This window comes from Pteronotus mesoamericanus, unplaced genomic scaffold (assembly GCF_021234165.1).
Source record: "Pteronotus mesoamericanus isolate MK-2021 breed Mesoamerican mustached bat unplaced genomic scaffold, CSHL_Meso_final contig_163, whole genome shotgun sequence".
Taxonomy (NCBI): domain Eukaryota; kingdom Metazoa; phylum Chordata; class Mammalia; order Chiroptera; family Mormoopidae; genus Pteronotus; species Pteronotus mesoamericanus.
Genome location: NW_026555064.1, coordinates 823,742 through 846,386, shown reverse-complemented (window position 1 = coordinate 846,386; position 22,645 = coordinate 823,742). Strand labels below are relative to the sequence as shown.

Below are 22,645 nucleotides of genomic sequence, written 5' to 3'. Positions count from 1 at the left end.
TGAGCCTGATAAAGACCTTTTCATTTCACAAGGATGTGTTCAGAAGCTTAAAAGGCTTGTTGTGATTTTGTCAGTGATGTAATTTAAATAGATAGCAAGTTAAAATAAGTTGTACTTCTTGTTTTAGGGGAATTTCTAATATTTTTCATTCTTTAATTTTTGAGTTCATTAAAAAACAACAACAACAACAAAAACCCAGCTGTGCAGTAAAAGTAATGAACAGCCCTGGCTGGTGTGGCTCAGCTGGTTGGAACATCGTCCCATAGGCTAAGGGTCGCCAGCCGGATTCACGGCCCGGGCTCATACCTAGGTTGTGGGTTCTGCCCCCGGGTCAGGGCATGTGTGGGAGGCAATCAATCCATGTTTCTCTCTCACACTGTTTCTCTCCCTGTCTCTCTTCCTCCCTTCTCCTGTCTCTAAAATAAATGACTATGTCCTAGTGAGGATTACGAATTTTTTAATAAAAAAAGTAATAAGCAGATTTTGTATTAAAATAAGTGATCCTGTTTTTCTCTTTAATGTTTAGGTGTTGAAGGTGGAGCAGTGCGTGTTCAAGGAGCAAAAGGATGGTTTCCTTCTTCCTTTTATAAGGTCTTTTCTCTTGTGTGATTTTGTTACCTGTTTAGAATTTAGGAAAGAAACACAGTAATTTCCCTCTGCAATAGATAAAGTATTTAATTAGGCATAAAGTATTAATTTCCTGTAGAAAGTAAGCAGAAAACATGGGGGAGGATAAGCCCACAGACCATCTTTGGTTTCTTGATATTGGTAAGATTAATTGGTACATATAAATCCCAGAATTTATATTTATACTGTGGCAATTTCTTAAATTTAAGGTAATCATTATTTATATGAAACTACAGGTGTGTATGTATGAAGGACCACAATTATGATGCATCATAGAAAAGAACCATAGGGTAGGTTTTGAAGTATTAATACAGAGAACGTATATCTTTATGGTATTAAAAATAATGTTACTATTTTAGATGTGTTATGTTCATAAAAGAAAATAAAATTTAGGCAAGTGTGCTTTTTTTAATCCTGTTGTTTTAACAAGGGCTCTGATGGTTACAAAGTAATGCTGTTTCTTAAAAGCAAAGTATCAGTTTAAAAAAAATGAAGTTTTTTCAATGGATTTTCCATTAATAATCTACATATATTCTAGCAAGTAACAATTTAAACCAGCATAAACAAAAAAAGCATGACAGTCACATGGAAATATAAACACATATTTAGATATTTTGATTATATTAATTTAACATTAGGAACATTTCCTCATGTTTAAATACTCTTTAACATTATTTCAAATGTTCTCCATACATTACATTATTAGCATATATCATAATTTACTTAATCATTACATCCTTGTTGGACATTTAGACTGTTTCCAATAGAGTATCTGCAAATTCTATCCCAAGTAGAAGAAAAAGCTGCATTGGAAGCTTAAATAGCAGTACAATTGAAAGCCATAAAAATATTTATCTAAATTCAGCCTTAAAGGTAAGATATGTTTGTAATTAATTATTTAGTTATTTAGCTAGTTAAAGTTTAAAAGAGTTTATTTAATTCAGTGTTAACTCAAAAGTAGTCTTGAAAGAACACATTTCTTATAATGAAATTTAAATCTCAATTTACTCTTGAGTTGTTGGTATCTTGTTTTTGTTACTTGGTAATTGGGATATCCCTTCACAGCGCGTTCAGTTTCTTCCATAATTTTAAGCAGTACTCATTAGATCTATACTAATGTTTGCAGTTAGAAATTTTTCTTGAAACTATATGTGATAGACTTATTCTTTGCCATATAGCTCCATTAAAAATAAAGCTACAACTCGGTTTAAACCAGTATTTATGTCTTTTTCTAACTTTCTACAATGAAATCATTTTTTTATAATCTTATCCCCCTCACCCCCATTTATTTTTAAAGTTTCCACTTTACCTCTATGAAAGTTATTATTTCACTTAAGGCAACTTTACTTATGATTTATTTGGAATAGGTGATAGTTTCTGATCAGTAGTTACGTGGTCCAGTGTAGGACATATTACTGCTGGCATAGATGATACCATTGTTTATATGTGTAACCTTGTGTTATCAGGTAAGTGCGTGTTACCACGATGGTTTCAAAGCAACAGCTCTCTGCCCCATGGGAGGACCAAAAGCAACTGAAAAGGGAAGGAGAACAGCTGAAAGTATTTTGAAAAGGTTTGTACGTGAATGAAACAAAAAGATGGGCTTTCCGGTCTAATTAAATTGAAAGCATGTTAGTGACCAAGGTACTTAACAAGAATCATTATTATGATCACTTAATATTTCCCTGAAACATATGTACAAGTGTGTATTCATTAGCATATCATGTGTTAAGTGGCAGGCACTGAGACAAATCTCCCCCCGCACCAACACCTTTGCAGTTTAGTGTGCACACATACCTAGAAACAGGTAAGCATTAGAGAAATGTTATGGGTGCCAATTCTGCTAGAAAGCCTATACTTTTTGTTTTAACCCAAAGAGTATGTTTAGAATATTAACACAATGTATACAGGCAATAGAATGAGAAGTAACTGCCCCTTTCACAGGTCATGTGGTACCTACAAGTGTTTGGTGTCTGGAAATCAGTTAGTTTGTCCCAGAAAGTTCTCTTTCCTTTTTAAAAAAATCCATATAAAGAAATTCCATAATATTTCTGTAACTCAATTTAACAACATTTATAAAACTTCTGATACTTAAATCAAATAATTGATATCCTAATCCACAGCAGTAATGGTCCCTACTATGTCATGTATTGAAAGCATGCTACTGAGTTTATCACAAGAGTCTGGATTAAAGATTGAAACCCCCATTAATAAAAATGAGGAAGGATTGGTGAGAGATATAAAAAGGCAAATTAATGCTAATTTCTTTTTTAATAGGAGGGAACTCATATCACATTATTTCATTGTTTATCAGCAATGGTGATCATAAAACATTTTAATAAAGAGCAAAAAATGTATAAACAGGGAAATGAATGAAAATAGCCCATCATCCCATTACTTGATATAGAATCCAAGTGTTTTTAAATTAAAGGCAACTGCAATTTGAATTTTTAATTTGATCTACATTATTAATTAATTAATTAATTCTCTTTCGACTAATATTTGAATCACTTACTACAGGGCCAATCATTTCTGGGCCCTGAGTATACAGTTGTGAGCAGACAAGTGCCCATCCTGATGGAGATTAGTATATGGATAGACATTAAACTAAAAACCCTCAAAGAATTGAAAGTACTTCGAATAAATATTAAAAGGTGTTATAAAAAAGAATAATAGGGGGACATAATTTATGTTTAGCAGCCAAGGAAGGTTTTACTAAGTGATGTTTAAACAGAAAAATTTTAAAGATAAGTACCTTCTTAGACACAAAATAAAATAAATTAAAAGCAATGGAAACATAGTTACATGTCACAATATCGGACACACCTTATTCAGTAAATATTGCTGAATGAATGAAAGACTATTCCAAAAGTTAGAAAACAAAGCAAACATTAAAACAACATAAAACAATATCTCAAGTCAAAATCATAGTTGTGTAAATAAACAAATGTTACGAACTGCTCACTTGAAAGATAGTACAGAATAGATTCAAATCAAAGAACAACTAAGTGTTATATTGCGCACTGAAATAAAACAATTGAAGAAAGTCAAAAATATTGGAATAGGTGAGAAATAAGAAAAAGGAGGAGGAACATGAGAAGAAAAATAAAGGAACATGGTATTGATAGTAAAGTATGATTTAAATGGCATGATAAATGGTATCATGCACAATAAAGATAGTCATGTGCTTTGCTGTGCTATGTAACACAGCATTGAAACATTTAGGTCAGAACTACTAGGTACCTAAAGAGAAATGGAGAGAAATACAATTGCTATGGAAAATTTTAACGGATATTAATATTTATCAAATTGACTAAAAAACAAAGTATTAGAATAATATAATAGTGTTGAATTAATAACTAATAGATAGAACATTTTCTTCCAAAATACAAGTATGTACCTTGTTTCCAAGTTTCCTTAAGGCTAGCTCAATCCATTTCAGACAGTAGAAATTTTACAGACAACATCCTTTGACCATATGTAATATAATAGATTAATAACAATACTTTAAGCAACAATAAAAAGTATAACCTCTAATCTCTTAGAAATATAAAACATACTTGCACATGTAATTATTGGATAAAGGAGAAAATTCCTCAATTTTAAACTGTTTAGAAAATAAGGACATTGAGGCTATAACATGCCAAATGTTGTGGTTTGAAACTAAAGCTAATATTCACAATGACTTGATACCATTAAGTGCCCTAAATTTCCCCAGTACCTTCAGCTGTAACTGTTATTGATCCAAAATGGGTGCTATTTGTCAGGAACCAAAACAAAAGGAATGCTGGAATTGATCTACCATAAATTAATGATTCTTTTTGTCACATATACTTTGCTGCAGAACTCGTCTTATGTTTGAAGAGGCTGGTTTAGAAGATTATAGTAAAGTACACATTCAAATTTTAGGATCTGAAGAAACATATGGAGCACAAGCTAAAGCAAATTTAAATGGAGTAAGTAGAACAGCACATTTCTTATTCCAATGGAAATGAATGGTTTGGAATATTCTTAATCACTTGTGGGTGAAAGTATTTATTGTAAAGACCAAGTTGACTAAAGTTTAATGAGTTATGAATTTTGGGTTACTTCTATTTTATAGTGTATGTTTTTAAAATCGATGCTCCATAACAAGCTAGTTATTTGATTTCAATTTTCTATTTGCCTATGGCAAAACTCACTCCAATTCTGTCCTCTTTCTTTCTAATTCCACCTTTCATATTTGAGTTATATTTAGGCTCTTGGATGTCACATATATGGTTTTCTTCAAAAGTGTTTAGAGAGCCTGACTGGTGTGGCTCAGTGGATTGAGCGCCCACCTGCAAATCAAAGGGTCTCTGGTTCAGTTCTCAGTCAGGGCACATGCCTGGGTTGTGGGCCAGGTCCCCTGCAGGGGCGCACAAGAGGCAACCACACATTGATGTTTCTCTCCCCCTTTCTCTCTCCTTCTCCTTCTGTCCAAAAATAAATCTTTTTTTTAAGTGTTTGGAGGGCTTTGAATATTTAAATTTTTAACTTCTGGTGAATTCTTAATATATACCCTTTCACAGCAAAAACAGAAATAATATTTCTCCCATTCTCATAGGAAATTTCCTAGCTATTTACTAGAAAAGAGATAAGAGATTCAGAATTGTTTTTGCTTACATTTAAAAAATTCAGTATACAAAATATGTCAAATCTATTGTGACCACCCATTAAAAGTCAGTTTCATTAATCTAATTTAACCCAAGGTATTTTGAGACTATTTAAAAAATATGAATGGTCAAATTAAACAAAATAAAGTCATCAATGTCTCATTAAATGATGGATAATTAATTTGACCTTGCCTGGGTAGTTTTTTTCTCTATTGTATATTTATTTCTAACAGCATTATTACAGGTGTGTCTTGCATAAGTTTCTGTTCACATCTTTAGCTTTTAGGGCTTTTGAACCTCAACAGTCATATTCACAAAGCTTTGACCATTTTATTTATTCTGGATTATTTGTAGATATTTTGGCCTATTGTTATTTCCTTCATTTAAGTGTTAATCAAAGATAGAAAGATGTATGGGAAATACAGTAACAACAGTGACAATCACAACACTCATGGAGAGGTTAATATGAGCCAGGCACTATTCTAAATGCTTTATTTGTGGTCATTTAGCTCTCACAACAACCCTTTTAGGTACAGTGTTGGTATTTCTGTTTTACAAATGAGGAAATTCAGGCACAGAGAGGTTGAGTAATTGCCGACAGTCAAACAGCTAATGAGGGGCGGGACCAAAGCTTGAACCCCCTGCAGCCTGCCAGCATTTGCACTTTTAACCATTAGGAGCAAGAGTTTCATGTCAATGTAGAGTCGATGGAGAAGATCTACCTCTTTCGTAACTGGATTATTAAGGCTTGAAGAAACATAAAAAGATGATTCATTAAATTTTAGAAGAGAAAAATAATATTGTTATAGTCTTAGATATATTAAATATCTCAAGTATTCTGTGTCCAGATCTCTATGGAGACTCTTCTGTTTAGGAAATTTTCTCTTCTGTATAAAACAGTAAGCTCAACAAGCTATCGGCTAAATGTTTTGGAGAAAGAATTCTCGGTTTCAGAATTTCTGCAGCCTGTTATTCATTTCATTTTATAAAGCCCCCAAATGCCAAGCACTCCTGCATTTTATTTTGTAGACTAGTGTGTGGTAAGGTCAGGATATAAACTTAGGGGCTGTTTAGAATTATATGAGAAATTTTTAGATGCTTGATAAAACCCAGGAACAGAACCAGGTGTCAAAGTGTAGATATTTCACTGTACATAAAAATATGTGCTCTATTAATGCTAGGTGGTTTAATTGCCATATTTAATTGACTGAATTTGAATTAGTGAATGTAGAACTTAAAAATGAAAGGTTATTATGAAAGCCAACTTTTAATCTGTTGTTTGGAAGGGGCTCTTTATTAAAGCTTGCTTGAAAACAGTACACATGTCTATTTTTCATGATGTGCCCATGAACCTCTATTTAGTCACGTAATTAAATTGTTGGATTCATTAAGTTGGTTTTAGAGAGACTGACAGCATACTTAATGGGAAAAGTAGTTTAATTATTGGTCTTATTAAAATAATTATATCCTGTATTTGTACTTGAAGAAGTGTTTCACATTTGATGCCACATTATTTTATCTTAATAACTCTAAGACGTAGTTAGAAAGCTGATACGATCTGTATTTTACTGGAAAAGAAAATAAAGTATATGGAGACGTAAATTGACAATTAGGGACAAGCAGATCTTCTTAGTAAGAGGCAGAACTAGACCTCAGAATTTCACTCTTTCTGGTGACCTTCCAAATGATGATTCCAAGAAGGTGATTGCTGAATTCTTAAAATTCTTAAATGACATTTTTATTTACATACTTTTATAGTTAATTCTGTTTCAAAGTAGGAAAATTGATTCATTCTATAATAAACTACCTGAGGATTATAGGTCATCTGTGTTGCAAATGCTCTTCAAGAGAAATTGAAGTATAGAAATTTGACACATATAATTTAAAATCAACTGTCATATGAAGAAAGTAATGGACATCAATTAAATAAAAGAAAGGATAAATGGAAAAAGCAACAAAGGAATTTTACAAATACAATTTTAGCCATTTTCCAAACTGTCTTTACCATGTGGCAAGTTATATTCCTAAGGTAAAAGTAATTATGTTTATTTTATAGGGAACTAAGAGCGTTATCATCTGTTTTTAATAAGATGTTTATTTTGTGGACATGTATGACATAATTGGGAAAACTTATAATAATAAACACGCAAACCAGAAATATTTATATGGTCCAGAAAACATCTCCTCCTGTGGTATGCAAATACAGACTTGTGCCTTATTTTGTCCTCTGCATTTGTTAATTTCTACTCTCTGTTAATAGGGTCCTCGAGAAGTAGTTCTCTGGCTTTCCATACATCATAGAGAGAAGAAGGCAGTGGAAATTTTTTCAAGAGAAATTGCCCCAGCAGGGACTGGAATGGGTAAGGATTCATGTTTTACAGTTACAGCTCTAAGAACCCATTAATTTCATATCACCATCATCAATTATACTAGTCATTAAATAGCCCCCTGAGTATTCGAAATGGTGGATTTAGGTGATTACCCCAGACAAAGCAACCTGCTGGAGTTCATCATGGTTTCCTGTGCCCATGCCACCGCCCCATCTGGGGTTCCAGTTCCCCCACGTTAGGATCCCTTTCCCCAGACTGCTCTCTCCTAGTGCCCCCTGCACAGGTCTTGTGCTGCCCTGGGCCCTACCACCCCCACCCCAGCAGGCCGGTGCCCTCGCTTTCGCCTCACCTCTAAAGTGGACCTGCCGTGATCACAGGACCAAGCTCCTCCAAGCCAATCCAGTGAACTTACTCATCGGGACATAACGTTGAAAGGCCTTGAATTCCCACACTGCACATAGGGAGAAATCGAGGCTTAGAGAGGTGAAGGAGATAAAATGAGAGAAGGCAGGTGCTCTCCTTTGGCTACTTCTCCTAAGAAGAGAAGTAATAGTTTATAATAATATGAGTGTTACAGGGAAAAGTTCTGCTTCATTTCCACTTCTTTCCCTTTTCTTTACCAATGATGAAAAGTGGAGGGGGAAATTGAATTTTGAGAATGCAAGACTTACATTTTAAAATTAATACAAAACAAAAGTGAACAAGCAGTGCTACATTAAATGAAAAAGCTTCTGCGCAGCAAAAGAAACAACCAATAAAATGAGAAGGCAACCTATGAAATGGGGGGAAATATTTGCAAACCATATGTCTGATAAAGGGCTAACATATAAAATATATAAGGAACTTTTATAACTCAATACCAAAAAAACCCAAACAATCCAATTAAAAAATGGGCTGAGGACTTGGATAGATGTTTTTTAAAGAAGACATTCAAATGGTCAACAAGTACATGAGAAGGTGTTCAACATCACTCATCATCAGGGAAATGCAAATCAATACCACAGTAAGATGTCCCCTCACACTTGTTAGAATGCTATTATCAAGGGGGAAAAAAGATAGAAAGAAAAGAAGAGAAACAAGAAACCACGAGATAACAAATGCTAGTCAGGAAAGGGGATTGAGAGAGGGGAAGAGACAGAGAGAGGGAAGGGGAGAGAAAGGAAGGGCTGGGGGCAGAAATGGGAAAGTATTTTTAAGTTGCAAAGCAATACACATGAGCAAAATACGAAGTACACTCAATGAAATATTTGTATAGTATATGATCTACTCCTGTCTCTTCTCAGACAGAGTGCTGCTCATCATTTAACTTTTTTATTGATGATTTGGGATTGCCACTTTGAACATATGAACTGCATAGACAATGCTCTCTGTATAGTTTCCGTTAATCTTCAGGTTTGAGAGAAAGAAAATCCCTAATGTGTTTCACTGTTTTTTGAGTTTGTTACTCAGCTAAAACATAATTTCCAAGTGGTATTGAATTTGGGATGGGGTTTAAGAATTGTGGGTACTATTAAATGTCCTCATTCTAGGATAAATTTTTTGTTATGGCTTCTTCTAATGGAGCATCCACAGTAAACAGTCTACTTTCTAAGGCACAGCATGGAACAATTTGACAAAACTTTGTCACCACATAATGAGAGTTACCAGCTTTCTGCTTTCAGTCGGCATCTGTGCCTTTGCTGTTCCAAGTCCCACTTCCCCCAGTAATCCGATCCCACATTTCAGAGTACAGTGCCCCATTTCCAGGCACCAAATTCTGTATTCATCAGAGTTCTCAGTCTCAAACAGAACTCTAACTAGTTTAAGCAGAAAGCGATTTATTGAAAGTTAGTAGGTGGCTCTCAGTATTTTGGGAGAACCATAGAACCAGTTTGGGTATTGCTCAGCTAACACACACACACACACACACACACACACACATTCTGCTGTGCCAGGCAGGTAGGGTACTGTGCGCCGGAGTCCACCATGTCTCAGAAAAACACATGGCTCCACCACCCTGCTCCCCAGCAGATACAAACTCCCTGTATACAGTGCCCACCTCTCATTGCTTATTTCTCATCCAAGTCCTGGTTAGATGGCTGTGCTTCCCGGGAACTTAGGCCATGTGCCGGCACCCTAGCTGCAAGAAGACTGGGAAATGTTGGAGTTAGAATGAATGAGGGTGAGCCAACCTGCAGGATCTGCCACCATTTCCTGCTTCCTTACAATTTCATTGGAGACTTTAGGCAAGGTGCTTAACCTCTCTACCTAATCTATTTTTCTAATACCTAACTTGAGGATTTTGGACCTCGTGGATTCCGAGAGCCCTTACAGTAATACAAATTTCATCTGTGCTAGTTAGGATTCTGGCTTCCAGTGATGGAATCCTTACATGACTTAGTGATAGTAAGTCGACGGGATTCATTGGCTCTTATAACCTACCTGTGGGAAGAGCAGGGGTGAAGCTGGCATTAGCCACGTCTGGCTCATCTGGCCTCTCACTGCCTCCCCTCTCTGCTTTCTGTGAAGATGAGCTTCTCCCCATGGCTGGGGCAGCAGCGCCTGACAGCTCCAAGGCTCATTATCCGAGAGTGCAGAGGAAAGGACTCCTCTTGCCCAGGAATGGTTTGGGAGGTCCAGAGGAAAGACTCTTAGGCAAGACTGGTGTGTGTGTGCCTGCTCTTGTGGCCAGAGGAGTGGAGTCCTTAACCAGTGAAGGGGTCCCACAGGTGTGGCCATGAGAGAATTGATTTGAGGCAGTCAGCCATCCCCAGCCTGTGACCACTGCAGATTCGAAGATCCAGTGTGACGCAGTATGTGATGTGGGGTCTGTTCACTTGTTTTCAGGCTTTCATTTTGTGAATCTCAGTGTTGGGGAAGGGGGGTTAGTAGGTGATACAAACACCATACAGACTGAGCACCTGCATTCAGGGAGCTTAAACTTTCATTACAGAGATAAAGCAAATAGAGGCATATGAAGACCTAAGAGTAAACAAACAATCGTTTCATGTAAAGATCTGAAATCTTAAAGCAGGTGAATTGGAACTTCAAGGGATGCATTGGTTTAATAGTTTTTGCCAGACATTTGGCCCCAAGTTATGTTCCCAAGCAAAAGCATACTTGGCTTGAAAGATCATTGGTAAAATATAATATTAATATTTTTTTCTGGAACTTTTGGCCTTGCCCTTTTTTCTCAGATGTTGACTGTGTTGGTATATAGACAATGTTTTCCTTTGGAAAGTACCTTATTGTACTGAAATGTATTTTGTCTTTAGCAATAAGTATGACAATATGGTCCTTTGATTTTATACTTGATGAACATAGCTTGTATAACAGGAGGGAAATCTACCATTTTCTCCTTGAATCAAAGAATTGGTGGCTTACCCTTAAATTTATGTGGAATGAAGATAGCATTTTGAATATTAGGTTATATTATTTTTACATTAGATTGTGGGAAATGTGTGAAAAGTTTCAGCTGATCAATGTGTCGGTCTTTCATTCATCATACAAATGTACTTCCTGGTTTTATAATCTGAAGCACATGCATATTAGAGAAAACCAATTGCAGTAAATCCTGGCAATAATCTGGATATTTCAATAATGTCGCATTGTTATTTCTGAATTTACTTGTAACACTGTTACATAAGGGTCTTATTTTTAAATTGTTTTAATCTTTTCGGCCTCTCCTTCTTTGATGATTAAGTCAGAGGGATTGAATTAGACTTACTTAATTACATTTTATATTTATATGTCACGTCAAAGCTCTTGAATGTGGTTTGTAGCCTTCTTCTCATGGATAATCCATCTAGATGTAGTTAGTGGTTTATATGTATCCTGTTTAATTATTTATTTCTTGGAATTTCTGTTGCAATAGATAATAACCACTTTTTATAAGCCTTGCTTCCATGGCTGTAAAGCCCAGCTTCTCCACGAAGCTGGAGCAGCAGCCCCGTCAGCTCTGAGGCTCGTATCCCAACGACTCTGCGATCATAGCGGAAAAGGGCCCCTCTTCCCCAGACTCAGCTATGAAGGTCCAGAAGAACAGTCCGACCACGCTATTTAATATTGCCTAAAATCCTCTCGCACCTCCTGTCCCTTCCCTGCGTTGTTTAGGCTGAGGGCATGTATCACTCTCTGACCTAGTAAAAAATTAAAAAATGTCTTTGAATTGCAGTTGACATACAATGTTGTATTAGTTTCAATATAGTCATTAGACATTTATGTAACTTAGGAAGTGATCACCGAGCACGCCTTGCTTTCAAAAGTAGGATAAGATATGTTGATTTCAATAAGTGGAATGCAATGGCTCTAATGACTATCAAAGCTATTTTTTATGACTTTATCCCAGCATTTATGCCCCCCTTTTAATTGTAGGGCAGGTTACAGACCTAGAAGAGGCTGAATTTACAGGGCTGAACTGGGTTTGAGAAACAAGGGACAGAGGGGCACTGAGGACCCTTCTGGAATCTGACTGGGACCCCTGGGGGGTGGCACCACCCACAGAGAAAGAGAACATGGGACAACAAGCGGGTTTGGGGGAGTCCATGGGACACTGCAAGATGTCCAGTGGGAAGCCACTGAAGGGACATCAATATATGGGTACGAATTCATATCAGCATGCAAAGGATTTGCAAAAGGGGATCCTTCAAAATAGAACTATTTAGAAGGATCTATCAGAGGAGGGAAGAAGAGCCAGAACAGAAGGCTTTTAAAAAGATAAAGAAAGAAAGTATTTCAAAAGGATGCAATGGTCATAGTGTTAAATGCTACAAAGAGGTCAAACAAGATAAAAACCAAAAAAAATTCCCATTTGATTTTGCAGCAAGGATGTTGCTGGCGACCTTGGCAAAAACACTTTCAGTCAAGTGGCTGGGGCTGAATCCAGACGCAGCAAGTTGAGGAATATCACTGCTTTAATCATTAGAAAAATAGTTGGTGTGAATAAATAAATCTGATACGTGGAATACCATGCTTGAACATAGAGATGAGTAAAGATAAAGAGAGGCCTGTCTTTTTCACCACCACTGAAGCAGCATCTCTCCTAGCCACTTTCTAGCCTGTTACCCTACTTCTTTTCATCAGAACTTAACAATGTCTGCAGTGGTATCATTTATTTGTCATGTCTCTACTGTTTGTTTCTCCCTTCTAAAATGTAAGCTCTCCAAGGAGAACAAGTGATAGTTTCCATTCACTACCAACTCTCTAGTATCAAGAGCTGTGCCTGGCTCATAGTGGATGCTCAATACATTTATGTTCAATGAATGAATAAATGAAGTAGGTACAAAGGACAGCAAAATACTTATGGGTGAATATATCACTTGGAAGGGCTAAACCTCACGCCAAGGAAACCAGATGGGCAGCTTGAAATACTTTTCCTCATTTGTCATGATTTGAATTGCATAATTCTAAGTCCTTACTCTTTGATATGATGGCTAATTCTCATAATAAAATAATCCTGTACAATTCATTATCCTGACGCAGATTAGCAGAATTTTTAAAGGGGAGAGTCAAAGTTCTAGAAAAAAGGCAGAAATGGATGTCAGGCAAAAATAAATGTATTATTTAGGGGTTAAACAATGAACTGAGAGAAAAAGCTTTAGAAATAAATATCTTTTTTTAAAGGACAACAATTTAGGAAAAATCGGCATGATCTTTACAGTGTAATTCATAGAATGAGCAGTTAAAATGACTATGCCATCTTATTTTACATACAAAAAAAGAATTGAATTGCAACTCTTAATTCCTTAATAATCAAACTTGCAGAGACCATACTGGGTTGTGTTGATAATACTTTAAATATTAATTTGACATTTTACTTTGCTTTAATTCTATATGTTTTATTTGTGAACAATTATAAAATCCCATGTAACCTAGATAGCAGGAGTATGCAATAGGGACTTACTGCTAGGAGTTTAAGCAGAGTTCAATAACTATAAAGTATTTCTCTAATAGGGAAAAACTAAGACAAACCCTCTGGTGACCTTTGTTTCACATTAAAATGACCGGAGTTTGACATCAAAATGACAGCTGGTTAAAACAGCTTGAGATTTCAAAGTGCTTGAGTATATATAAATATTATGACTGATCTCATAAGTGTGTTGGAAAACACTTTAAGGAAGGTCCTTGGTTTAACAGTTTGCTACATTCTCCCCCTTTGGTGTTATCTTGTGAATTTAGAGGAAATAGAATAATTAAAAACATGTAGTTGAACTCAACGGAACCAAGATTGGAGGTTAACTCTGTGAATGCATATTACTACTTCGGGCACAGACCTGGGGTTCACATCCCTGTAGTTTGATAATGTGACAGATACCGGTCCAAATTAACTTTATGTAATGAGATGTCCATAGTAATAGTATGTAGGAAATTCATCACTAAAACTTAGTTTTGCCACTTTCTTTTCTCTAACAGGACCTGTTAGGCAGGGAGAACACTCAGGGATCAAGGTAGGTCAGGAACTCGTCTATCCTCTGGTCCCACAGTAGTGTTGAAAGCACATACCTGCTTTCAAGCCTTTACTCCTTCCTTGCATTCCCTTGATTTTATTTTTTTAAATCTCATTTAAGCTACTGCTTATCCTAAACATTATATAGCAGCTCCTTGGAGTCTCCTGTTCAGTTCTCTGTCGGCAAGGAAAACTTGGGACGACCGAGTGAAAAGAATAGGAAGTAAGAATGATAAACAAAAGTCACAATGATGTAGTTTGTCATTAGACGGAACAGATTATCAGCCACACAGAGTTCAGGCAGAAGCTTTCCCATGAGGCTTGCAGCATTTCTAAAAGGCATTAGCATCAATTAGCGAAGAATTAATTCAGAGAAGTGGAGGTTGACCAGGGCCGTGTCATTGGCGTGAGAGTGCAGGTCTGAGGAGCAGGGAGAAGGCAGCGCCAGTCTTCTGCAGGCGACGGGGTTGCCATAGGCTGAGGTGAATGATGTTACTTGTTCACTTTTTAATTTTTAAAAAGCTAGTACATAAACATGGTGCAGATTTAAAACACTGCAACAAAATCAATGAAAAGTTAAGTCAGCTTCTCACCCCAACTCCTAGTCCCCAGTTCTCTCTGAAGGTCAACATTTTTTTTGTGAGTCCTTCTATGCTCTGTGCAAGGACATGCACTCATATGCGACTCCTTGCCCCTGAACACAAACAGTAGTGTTATGTACAACGTCTCCATTGTTTCGCACAAAGAGCATGCAAGTCACATTATTCTAAACCTTGTTTTCCTAACCTGATAGGTTGTAGTTTCATTCCCTTTAATTTCCCCAATGCCTTTTAACAGCCATGTTATATCCTGTCCTATGGATGTGACCATCCCCTGTGATAGGCATTTAAGTTGTTTCAAGTCCTTTGCTTCTATAAATCATGATTGAAAAACCCAAGAATCATCCTCGACACTTCTCGTTCTCTCCTCCTCTGCACCAGTGAATGGCCCCCTCCCAATGTAGGTGGGGCATCTGTCCCCTCTCGCCGCCTGCACTGCCATACCCCAGCCGCTTCCTGACGTGGCTAACTGCAATGGCTTCTTACTGGTCTCCCTGACTTCACCCCGGCCACCTTCAAGTCATCTCACGTGCAAGGAATATGATCTGTTATCACAAGAAGGGGCACACTGCGGAGAGAAAAAGATGGCGGAGGAGTGAAAGGGAGTCACGCTGACCTCCTCCCAAAACCAAACTGGAATTGCAACTAAATAATGGAGTAATCACCTGGAAAGCAGTGGAGCGATAGTGGGAGAGGAGCCTTGGTGCCGCGGACAGCGGATTCGACTCTCACACATCCCAACGGGTGAGAATTGCGGTGGAGGCTCGAGAGGGTGGGCTGGGTGCGGACGGGCACTGGCACCAGAGGGACATTGAAACGGCCAGTTAGCGTCCCCCGGGAAGAACGGGGTCTGAATCATAAACAGGAACCCCTAAACTACAGCCGCTAAAGCCGAGAAAATACAGACAAAACACAACCCCAAAAAGCTTAGGGGCACTCTCTGCCAGAGACAAGTGGCTGGGGATGCAAAAAGACATTTAAAGGGCAAACGCAAAAGTTGCAGCGGCAGCCACCCTCCTTGATCGCTGGGTACAGGCGGCAGCAGGGTGGGCTGGTGCCTGGGAAAAGACTGGTGAGGAAAACTTTGTGAAGAGAACTGACTCTGCGGCCGGTGGAGCCCGGGTGATAACGCACTTCCCACTCTGCAGCTACCATCTCGCTCAGGCATAAGGGAATCAATTAACCTGCCTTTTGTGCGCTCCGCACACAGCTTGTGCGCGTGTGACCTGCGGGGCTGAGTGCAGACTGTCTGGGAGAGCCTTGAGGAGAGACTGGAGACAGTGGCGTTGGGGAAAGAACAGGAGGAGGAACCAGGGAGTCCCGACTCCCTCCCCGTTCGGTAGTCTCCATTGTGGGCTGGAAAGGCGCGACCCCAAAGAGGCAGAAACGGGGCGCGCATGAACCAGACTGCCTGCGATTGAAACGCAGTCCGCACAGGGGTTGGATCCTCAGCCGAAGGGGTCACAGAACTGCCCAGAGGCCCCTGAGGGGAGACTAGAAACGGAGGCATTGGGGAAAGAACGGGAGGAGGAACCGGGGAGTCCTGACTCCTTCTCCTTGCCGAAGTCTCCATTGCGCGGGAAGAGGCCACACCCCCAAAGAGCCAAAAGCCGAAAAGCAAACATAGACACCCCCAAAACACCCAGAGCAGGCGCGCACACTTGCACCGAGTGACTGGCGAGGATTGGCGAGCGTGTGTGTGACCCACGCGGGCTGGCGAACGCTTGCACCTGCCGGCAAGGCCTCACACAGACTGGCACCCATACGGCCTGCGAGGGATTGCACAGAGGGGCAAGGGCAGGCACAAATTGACCTACCCGCCGCGATTGCGGAGCAGCCCACAAAATAAGTAGAGCTGCCCAGAGTCCCTGGAGGAGAGACCAGAAACAGGATTAACCGGAGAGCTGATTTCCTCCCATTTCCGTAGTCCCCATTTGGCGAGGGCAAGCAACGCACCCAAAGAGCCGAAAGCGGGGAAAACACACAATAGAAGACTCTAAACTGACCAGTGCCGCGAAGCTCGCGTGCCAGGGAGTTCAGATGAGCATGGGAGGTCGCGAATAAGCCCCCTGGTCTGGGGCAAACACGTGCGAGCCCAGGCAGGTGGGGGACCCTGCCGCGCTGGGAACGCGCTCAAGGAGCTCTCGTGAGAGCGCAGAGAGATCCCAAAAAATAGCCCAGCCCTGACCGAAGGGGTCACAGAGCTGCTCCAAGCAGGAGTCAGACACAGGCATTAGACTCCTGAAAGGCTCAAACAAACAACCCAAGGCCCTATAGGGTCAACAACTGACATCATCAGAGGCAAGCCCAGAAAGAAAAGTAAAGGACAAAAATACTTAACAGACTCTCACAAAAATGGGAAGAAAAAGAAGTTCTCCCCAAATGAGTGGAAAAGGGGACTCCCCACAGAGAGAGCTCAATGAAATAGAGGCAAGGGAACTATCAGATATGGAATTTAAAACAATGGTTCTAAGGAAGCTCAATGAGCTCAGCCAGCTCAAAGAGAACTATGAGAAACTGCAGAGAAACTATCAGGATCTTACAGCAAACTATATCAGCCTGGAAAAGGACATAGAAACTATCAAGAAGACACAAGAGGATATGAAGAATACCATTTCTGAATTGAAGAACACAGTAGAAGGAATCCAAAGCAGGCTGGATGAAGCTGAGGATCGAATCAGTGAGATGGAGGATAAGGTAGAAAAAAGCTCCCAGAAAGAGCAAGAAATGGAAAAACGGCTCAAAAAGAATGAAGAAGCATTTAGGGAAATGCAGGACAACCTGAAACGCAATAATATCCGTATAATAGGGATACCAGAAGGAGAAGAAGAGGAGCAAGGAATAGAGAACCTCCTCGAAAAAGTAATGATGGAAAATTTCCCTAATTTGAGGAGAGAAAGGCTCTCATGGATCCAGGAGGCACAGAGGACCCCACTCAAGAAGGACCCAAGGAGGTCCACTCCAAGACACATCATCATTAAAATGGCAAATGTCAAAGACAAAGAGAGAATCCTGAAGGCAGCAAGGGAGAAGGAGAAAGTAACATACAAGGGGGGCCCCGATACGCCTAGGAGCTGACTTCTCAACAGAAACACTCCAAGCCAGAAGGGAATGGCAACAAATATTCCAAGCCATGAAAAGCAAGGGCCTACAGCCAAGGCTGCTCTACCCAGCTAGGCTCTCCATTAAAATAGAAGGAGAAATACGCAGTTTCCCAGACAAAAGAAAGCTAAAAGAATACATCTCTACCAAACCAGCACTCCAAGATATGCTTAGGGGACTGGTTTAAGCAGATGAAGGAAAAGAATGAGACAGAGAGGAACACAAGTACAAAGAGAAAAGATGAGTAAGTTTCTATCAGTAATATCTCTCAATGTGAATGGACTAAATGCCCCAATCAAAAGACACAGGGTAGCTGAATGGATAAGAAAACATGACCCACACATATGCTGCCTACAAGAGACCCACCTCAGAGCAAAAGACCTACACAGATTGAAAGTAAAGGGATGGAAAATAATATTCCAAGCAAACGGACATGAGAAAAAGGCTGGCGTTGCCATACTTGTATCAGACAAAGTCGATTTCAAAGCAAAGGCCATAAAGAGAGACCCAGAGGGGCACTTTATCATACTTAAAGGAAGAATCTATCAAGAAGACATCAACATTGTAAACTTATATGCTCCCAATATAGGAGCCCCCAAGTTTATAAGGAAATTGTTGGATGACTTCAAAAAAGATATAGATAGCAACACACTGATAGTAGGGGATTTCAACACCCCACTGTCCAAAATGGACAGATCTTCCAAACAAAACATTAATAAACATATCGTGGCGCTGAATGAAACACTGAATCAAAGAGACTTAACTGACATATATAGAATCTTACATCCCAAAGAAGAAAAATACACATTCTTTTCAAATGCTCACGGCAGTTTTTCAAAGATAGACCACATGATAGGACACAAAGCAAGCCTCAGTAAATTCAGGAAAATTGAAATAATACCAAACTTTTTCTCAGACCACAAGGCCTTGAAACTCGAAATCAAACTCAAAGAGAAACTTCAAAAACTTGGAAACTCATGGAGACTGAACAGTACACTTTTAAACAATGAATGGGTCAATAATGAGATAAGAGAAGAAATCAAAAAATTTCTGGAAACAAATGCAAATGAACAGACAACTGTCCAAAACCTATGGGACACAGCAAAGGCGGTCCTGAGAGGGAAGTTCATAGCAATACAGGCTTACCTTAAAAAGATAGAAACATTTCAAATAAAAGACCTAACACTACAACTTGAAGAACTGGAGAAACAACAACAAATAAATCCCAGAGCAAGTAGAAGGAAGGAAATAGTCAAGATTAGAGCAGAACTGAATGACATAGAGACAAAAAGAACAATTCAGAGGATCAACCAATCCAGAAGCTGGTTCTTTGAAAAGATTCATAAAGTGGACAAACCTTTGAGCAGACTCATCAAGAAAAAAAGGGAGAGGACCCAAATTAATAATATCAGAAATGAAAGAGGAGAAATAACAACTGATACCACAGAAATACAAATGATCATCAGAAACTATTATGAACAATTATATGCCAAGAAATTTGAAAATCTGGATGAAATGGACAAATTTTTAGAAAAGTATAATCTTCCAACACTGAAGGAGGAAGAAACAGAAAGCTTGAACAGACCGATAACAGTTGGGGAAATTGAAGCAGTCATCAAGAAACTCCCAGCACACAAAAGTCCAGGGCCAGACCGTTTCCCAGGAGAATTTTACAAAACATTTAAGGAAGAGCTAACCCCTGTCCTTCTCAGACTATTCCAAAAAATCCAAGAGGAGGGAAGACTGCCAGACTCCTTCTATGAGGCCAGCATCACCCTGATCCCAAAACCAGATAAAGACCCTACAAAGAAAGAAAACTACAGGCCAATTTCGCTGATGAACATAGATGCTAAAATCCTCAACAAAATATTGGCAAACCGCATCCAGCAATACATTCAAAAGATTATCCATCACGATCAAGTGGGATTCATCCCAGGGATGCAGGGATGGTTCAATATACGCAAATCAGTAAACGTGATACACCACATAAATCAAAGAAAAGACAAAAACCACATGATCATCTCGATAGATGCAGAAAAAGCATTTGACAAGGTACAGCACCCATTTATGATCAAAACACTCAGCAAAATGGGAATCAATGGGGCATTCCTCAACGTAATAAAGGCCATATATGAAAAACCTACAGCCAATATCATACTCAACGGGCAAAAACTGAAAGCTTTCCCACTAAGATCGGGAACACGACAAGGATGTCCGCTCTCACCGCTTCTTTTCAACATCGTATTGGAAGTCCTAGCCACAGCGGTCAGACAAGAGAAAGAGATAAAAGGCATCCAAATAGGAAAGGAGGAAGTAAAACTATCATTGTTTGCAGATGACATGATAGTGTACATAGAGAACGCTGTAGACTCTACCAAAAAACTCCTCAACCTAATAAGTGAATTTGGCAAAACAGCAGGATACAAAGTCAACATTCAGAAATCAAAGGCGTTTTTGTACACCAGCAATGCAATAGAAGAAGAAGAAATCAGGAAAAATATACCATTCGATATAGCACGAAAAAAGATAAAGTACCTAGGGATAAATTTAACCAAAGACACAAAAGACCTGTATGCAGAAAACTATACAACATTGAAAAAAGAAATTAAGGAAGACACAAATAAATGGAAGCATATACCGTGCACATGGATTGGAAGAATTAATATCCTTAAAATGTCCATACTACCAAAAGCAATCTATAGATTCAACGCAATCCCTATTAAGATACCAATGACGTATTTCACAGAAATAGAACAGACATTTCAAAAATTTATATGGAATCATAAATGACCTCGAATAGCTGCAGCAATTTTGAGAAAGAAACACAAAGTAGGAGGGATCACAATACCGGACATCAAACTCTACTACAAAGCCACTATACTCAAAACAATCTGGTACTGGCACAAGAACAGACCCATAGACCAGTGGAACAGAATAGAAAGCCCAGAAATAAGCCCAGGTCTCTATGGACATCTAATATTTGACAAAGGGGGCAGAAGCATAAAATGGAGCAATAACAGCCTCTTCAACAAATGGTGTTGGGAGAGCTGGATGGCTACATGCAAAAAATTGAAATTGGATCATCAGCTGACACCATACACAAAAATAAACTCAAGATGGATAAAAGACTTAAATATAAGTCGCAACACCATCAAAGTCCTAGAGGAGAACATTGGCAGGAAACTCTCAGATATCCCACGCAGCAATTTTTTCACTGATATGTCTCCTAAAGCAAGGGACATAAAGGAAAGAATAAACAAGTGGGACCTCATCAAAATAAGAAGCTTCTGCACGGCGAAAGAAAACATCAGCAAAATGAAAAGGGAGCCAACCATTTGGGAAAATATATTTGCTAATGATACATCAGATAGAGGTTTGATCTCCAAGATATACAAAGAACTCACTCGACTTTACTCCAAGAAGACAAACGATCCAATCAAAAAATGGGCAAAGGACCTGGGCAGATGCTTTTCTAAGGAGGAGATACAGAGGGCCCAGAGGCATTTGAAAGGATGCTCTGCATCACTAGCCATTAGAGAAATGCAGATCAAAACCACCATGAGGTACCACCTCACACCGGTCAGAATGGCCATCATAAACAGATCCACAAACAACAGGTGCTGGCGAGGCTGTGGAGAAAAGGGAACTCTAGTCCACTGTTGGTGGGAATGCAGACTGGTGCAGCCACTATGGAAAGCAGTGTGGAATTTCCTCAAAAAGCTGAAAATGGAACTGCCTTTTGATCCAGCGATTCCCCTGCTGGGACTATACCCTGAGAACACCAAAACGCCAATACAAAAGAACCTATGCACCCCAATGTTCATAGCAGCACAATTTACAATAGCCAAGTCTTGGAAGCAACCTAAATGCCCATCAGTAGATGATTGGATCAAAAAATTATGGTACATATACACAATGGAATACTACGCAGCAGAAAGAAAAAAGAAGTACTAAACTTCGCAACAGCATGGATGGAACTGGAGAGCATCATGCTAAGCGAAATAAGCCAGGGGGCGAAAGACAAATACCATATGATCTCACCTATAAGCGGAACCTAACCAACAATGCAAAGAAGCAAGGCAAATATGACCAGCAACACTGAAAGGAAAAGAAATCAACAGAGACAAGAGGGAAGGGGGGGCAGGGAAAGGGAAGGGAAGGGGAAAGTCAAGGAACATATAGCAAGGACTCATGGACAAAACCAAAGGGGAAGAGCTGAGGGAGGGAAGGTGGGAGGGGGCAAGGGAAAGGGGGGGGGGAGGCAGAGACAAATGTATTTAAAAAGTAAATAAATTAATTAAAAAAAAAAAAAAAAAAAAAAAAGAAGGGGCACACTGCAATGAAATGCCATTTTCCACTTACCCGATTGTCAACTTTCAAGAGTTTTGACAATATGTTGTGTTTGTAAGGGTTAAAGGATAATAGGCGCTCATACATTGCTGGTAGGAGCATAAATTAGTTCACTCACTTTGGGGAGCAATTTGGTAATATCTATCAAAATTAAAATTATGTGGAGCCTTTGTGACTTACCTTTTTATTTCTGGGAATTCATCCTGCAGGTACTTTACAGGTATATCTGGGCAATTGAATACTCTGTAGCTTTTGTGAGCTGATATGAACAATGCTCCAAGATAGTTAGGAGAGTAAAGCAAAATGCAGAGCAATGTGTATTCTACAATTTTTGTTAAGAAGAAAGAAAAGATAAGGTCTGGGACCAAAAGTTGAGTGGTTGTAGGACAGGAGTGAGAGAAAGAGGATTCTTAATGTCTGTCCCCTCTGTCAGACTTAATACCATAGTTTACGCGTTTGAGGAAAAAAAAAAACTAAACAGTGTTTTTAAAGAGTCAAAATATGGGTACATGGCTTCTCTGCTTAGCATCCTTCTGAGCATTAGGGAGAAAACCCAGTCCGGGGCTACGTGCCCACTAG

The 22,645-nt window shown here is 39.0% G+C and overlaps 1 protein-coding gene across 5 annotated transcripts in view; it reads left to right on the top strand.

Moving 5' to 3' along the window:
* The window catches only part of LOC129061551 (uncharacterized), a 92,799-nt gene that overhangs the window by 28,608 nt on the left and 41,546 nt on the right, over nucleotides 1–22,645 (top strand). For all 5 annotated transcript variants that reach the window (XM_054562274.1, XM_054562247.1, XM_054562239.1 and 2 more), the window contains exons 10-13: nucleotides 527–591; nucleotides 2,094–2,200; nucleotides 4,472–4,583; nucleotides 7,522–7,621. In XM_054562274.1, the coding sequence (XP_054418249.1) occupies nucleotides 527–591; nucleotides 2,094–2,200; nucleotides 4,472–4,583; nucleotides 7,522–7,621 (384 nt within the window). The remainder of the gene's footprint in view (nucleotides 1–526; nucleotides 592–2,093; nucleotides 2,201–4,471; nucleotides 4,584–7,521; nucleotides 7,622–22,645) is intronic.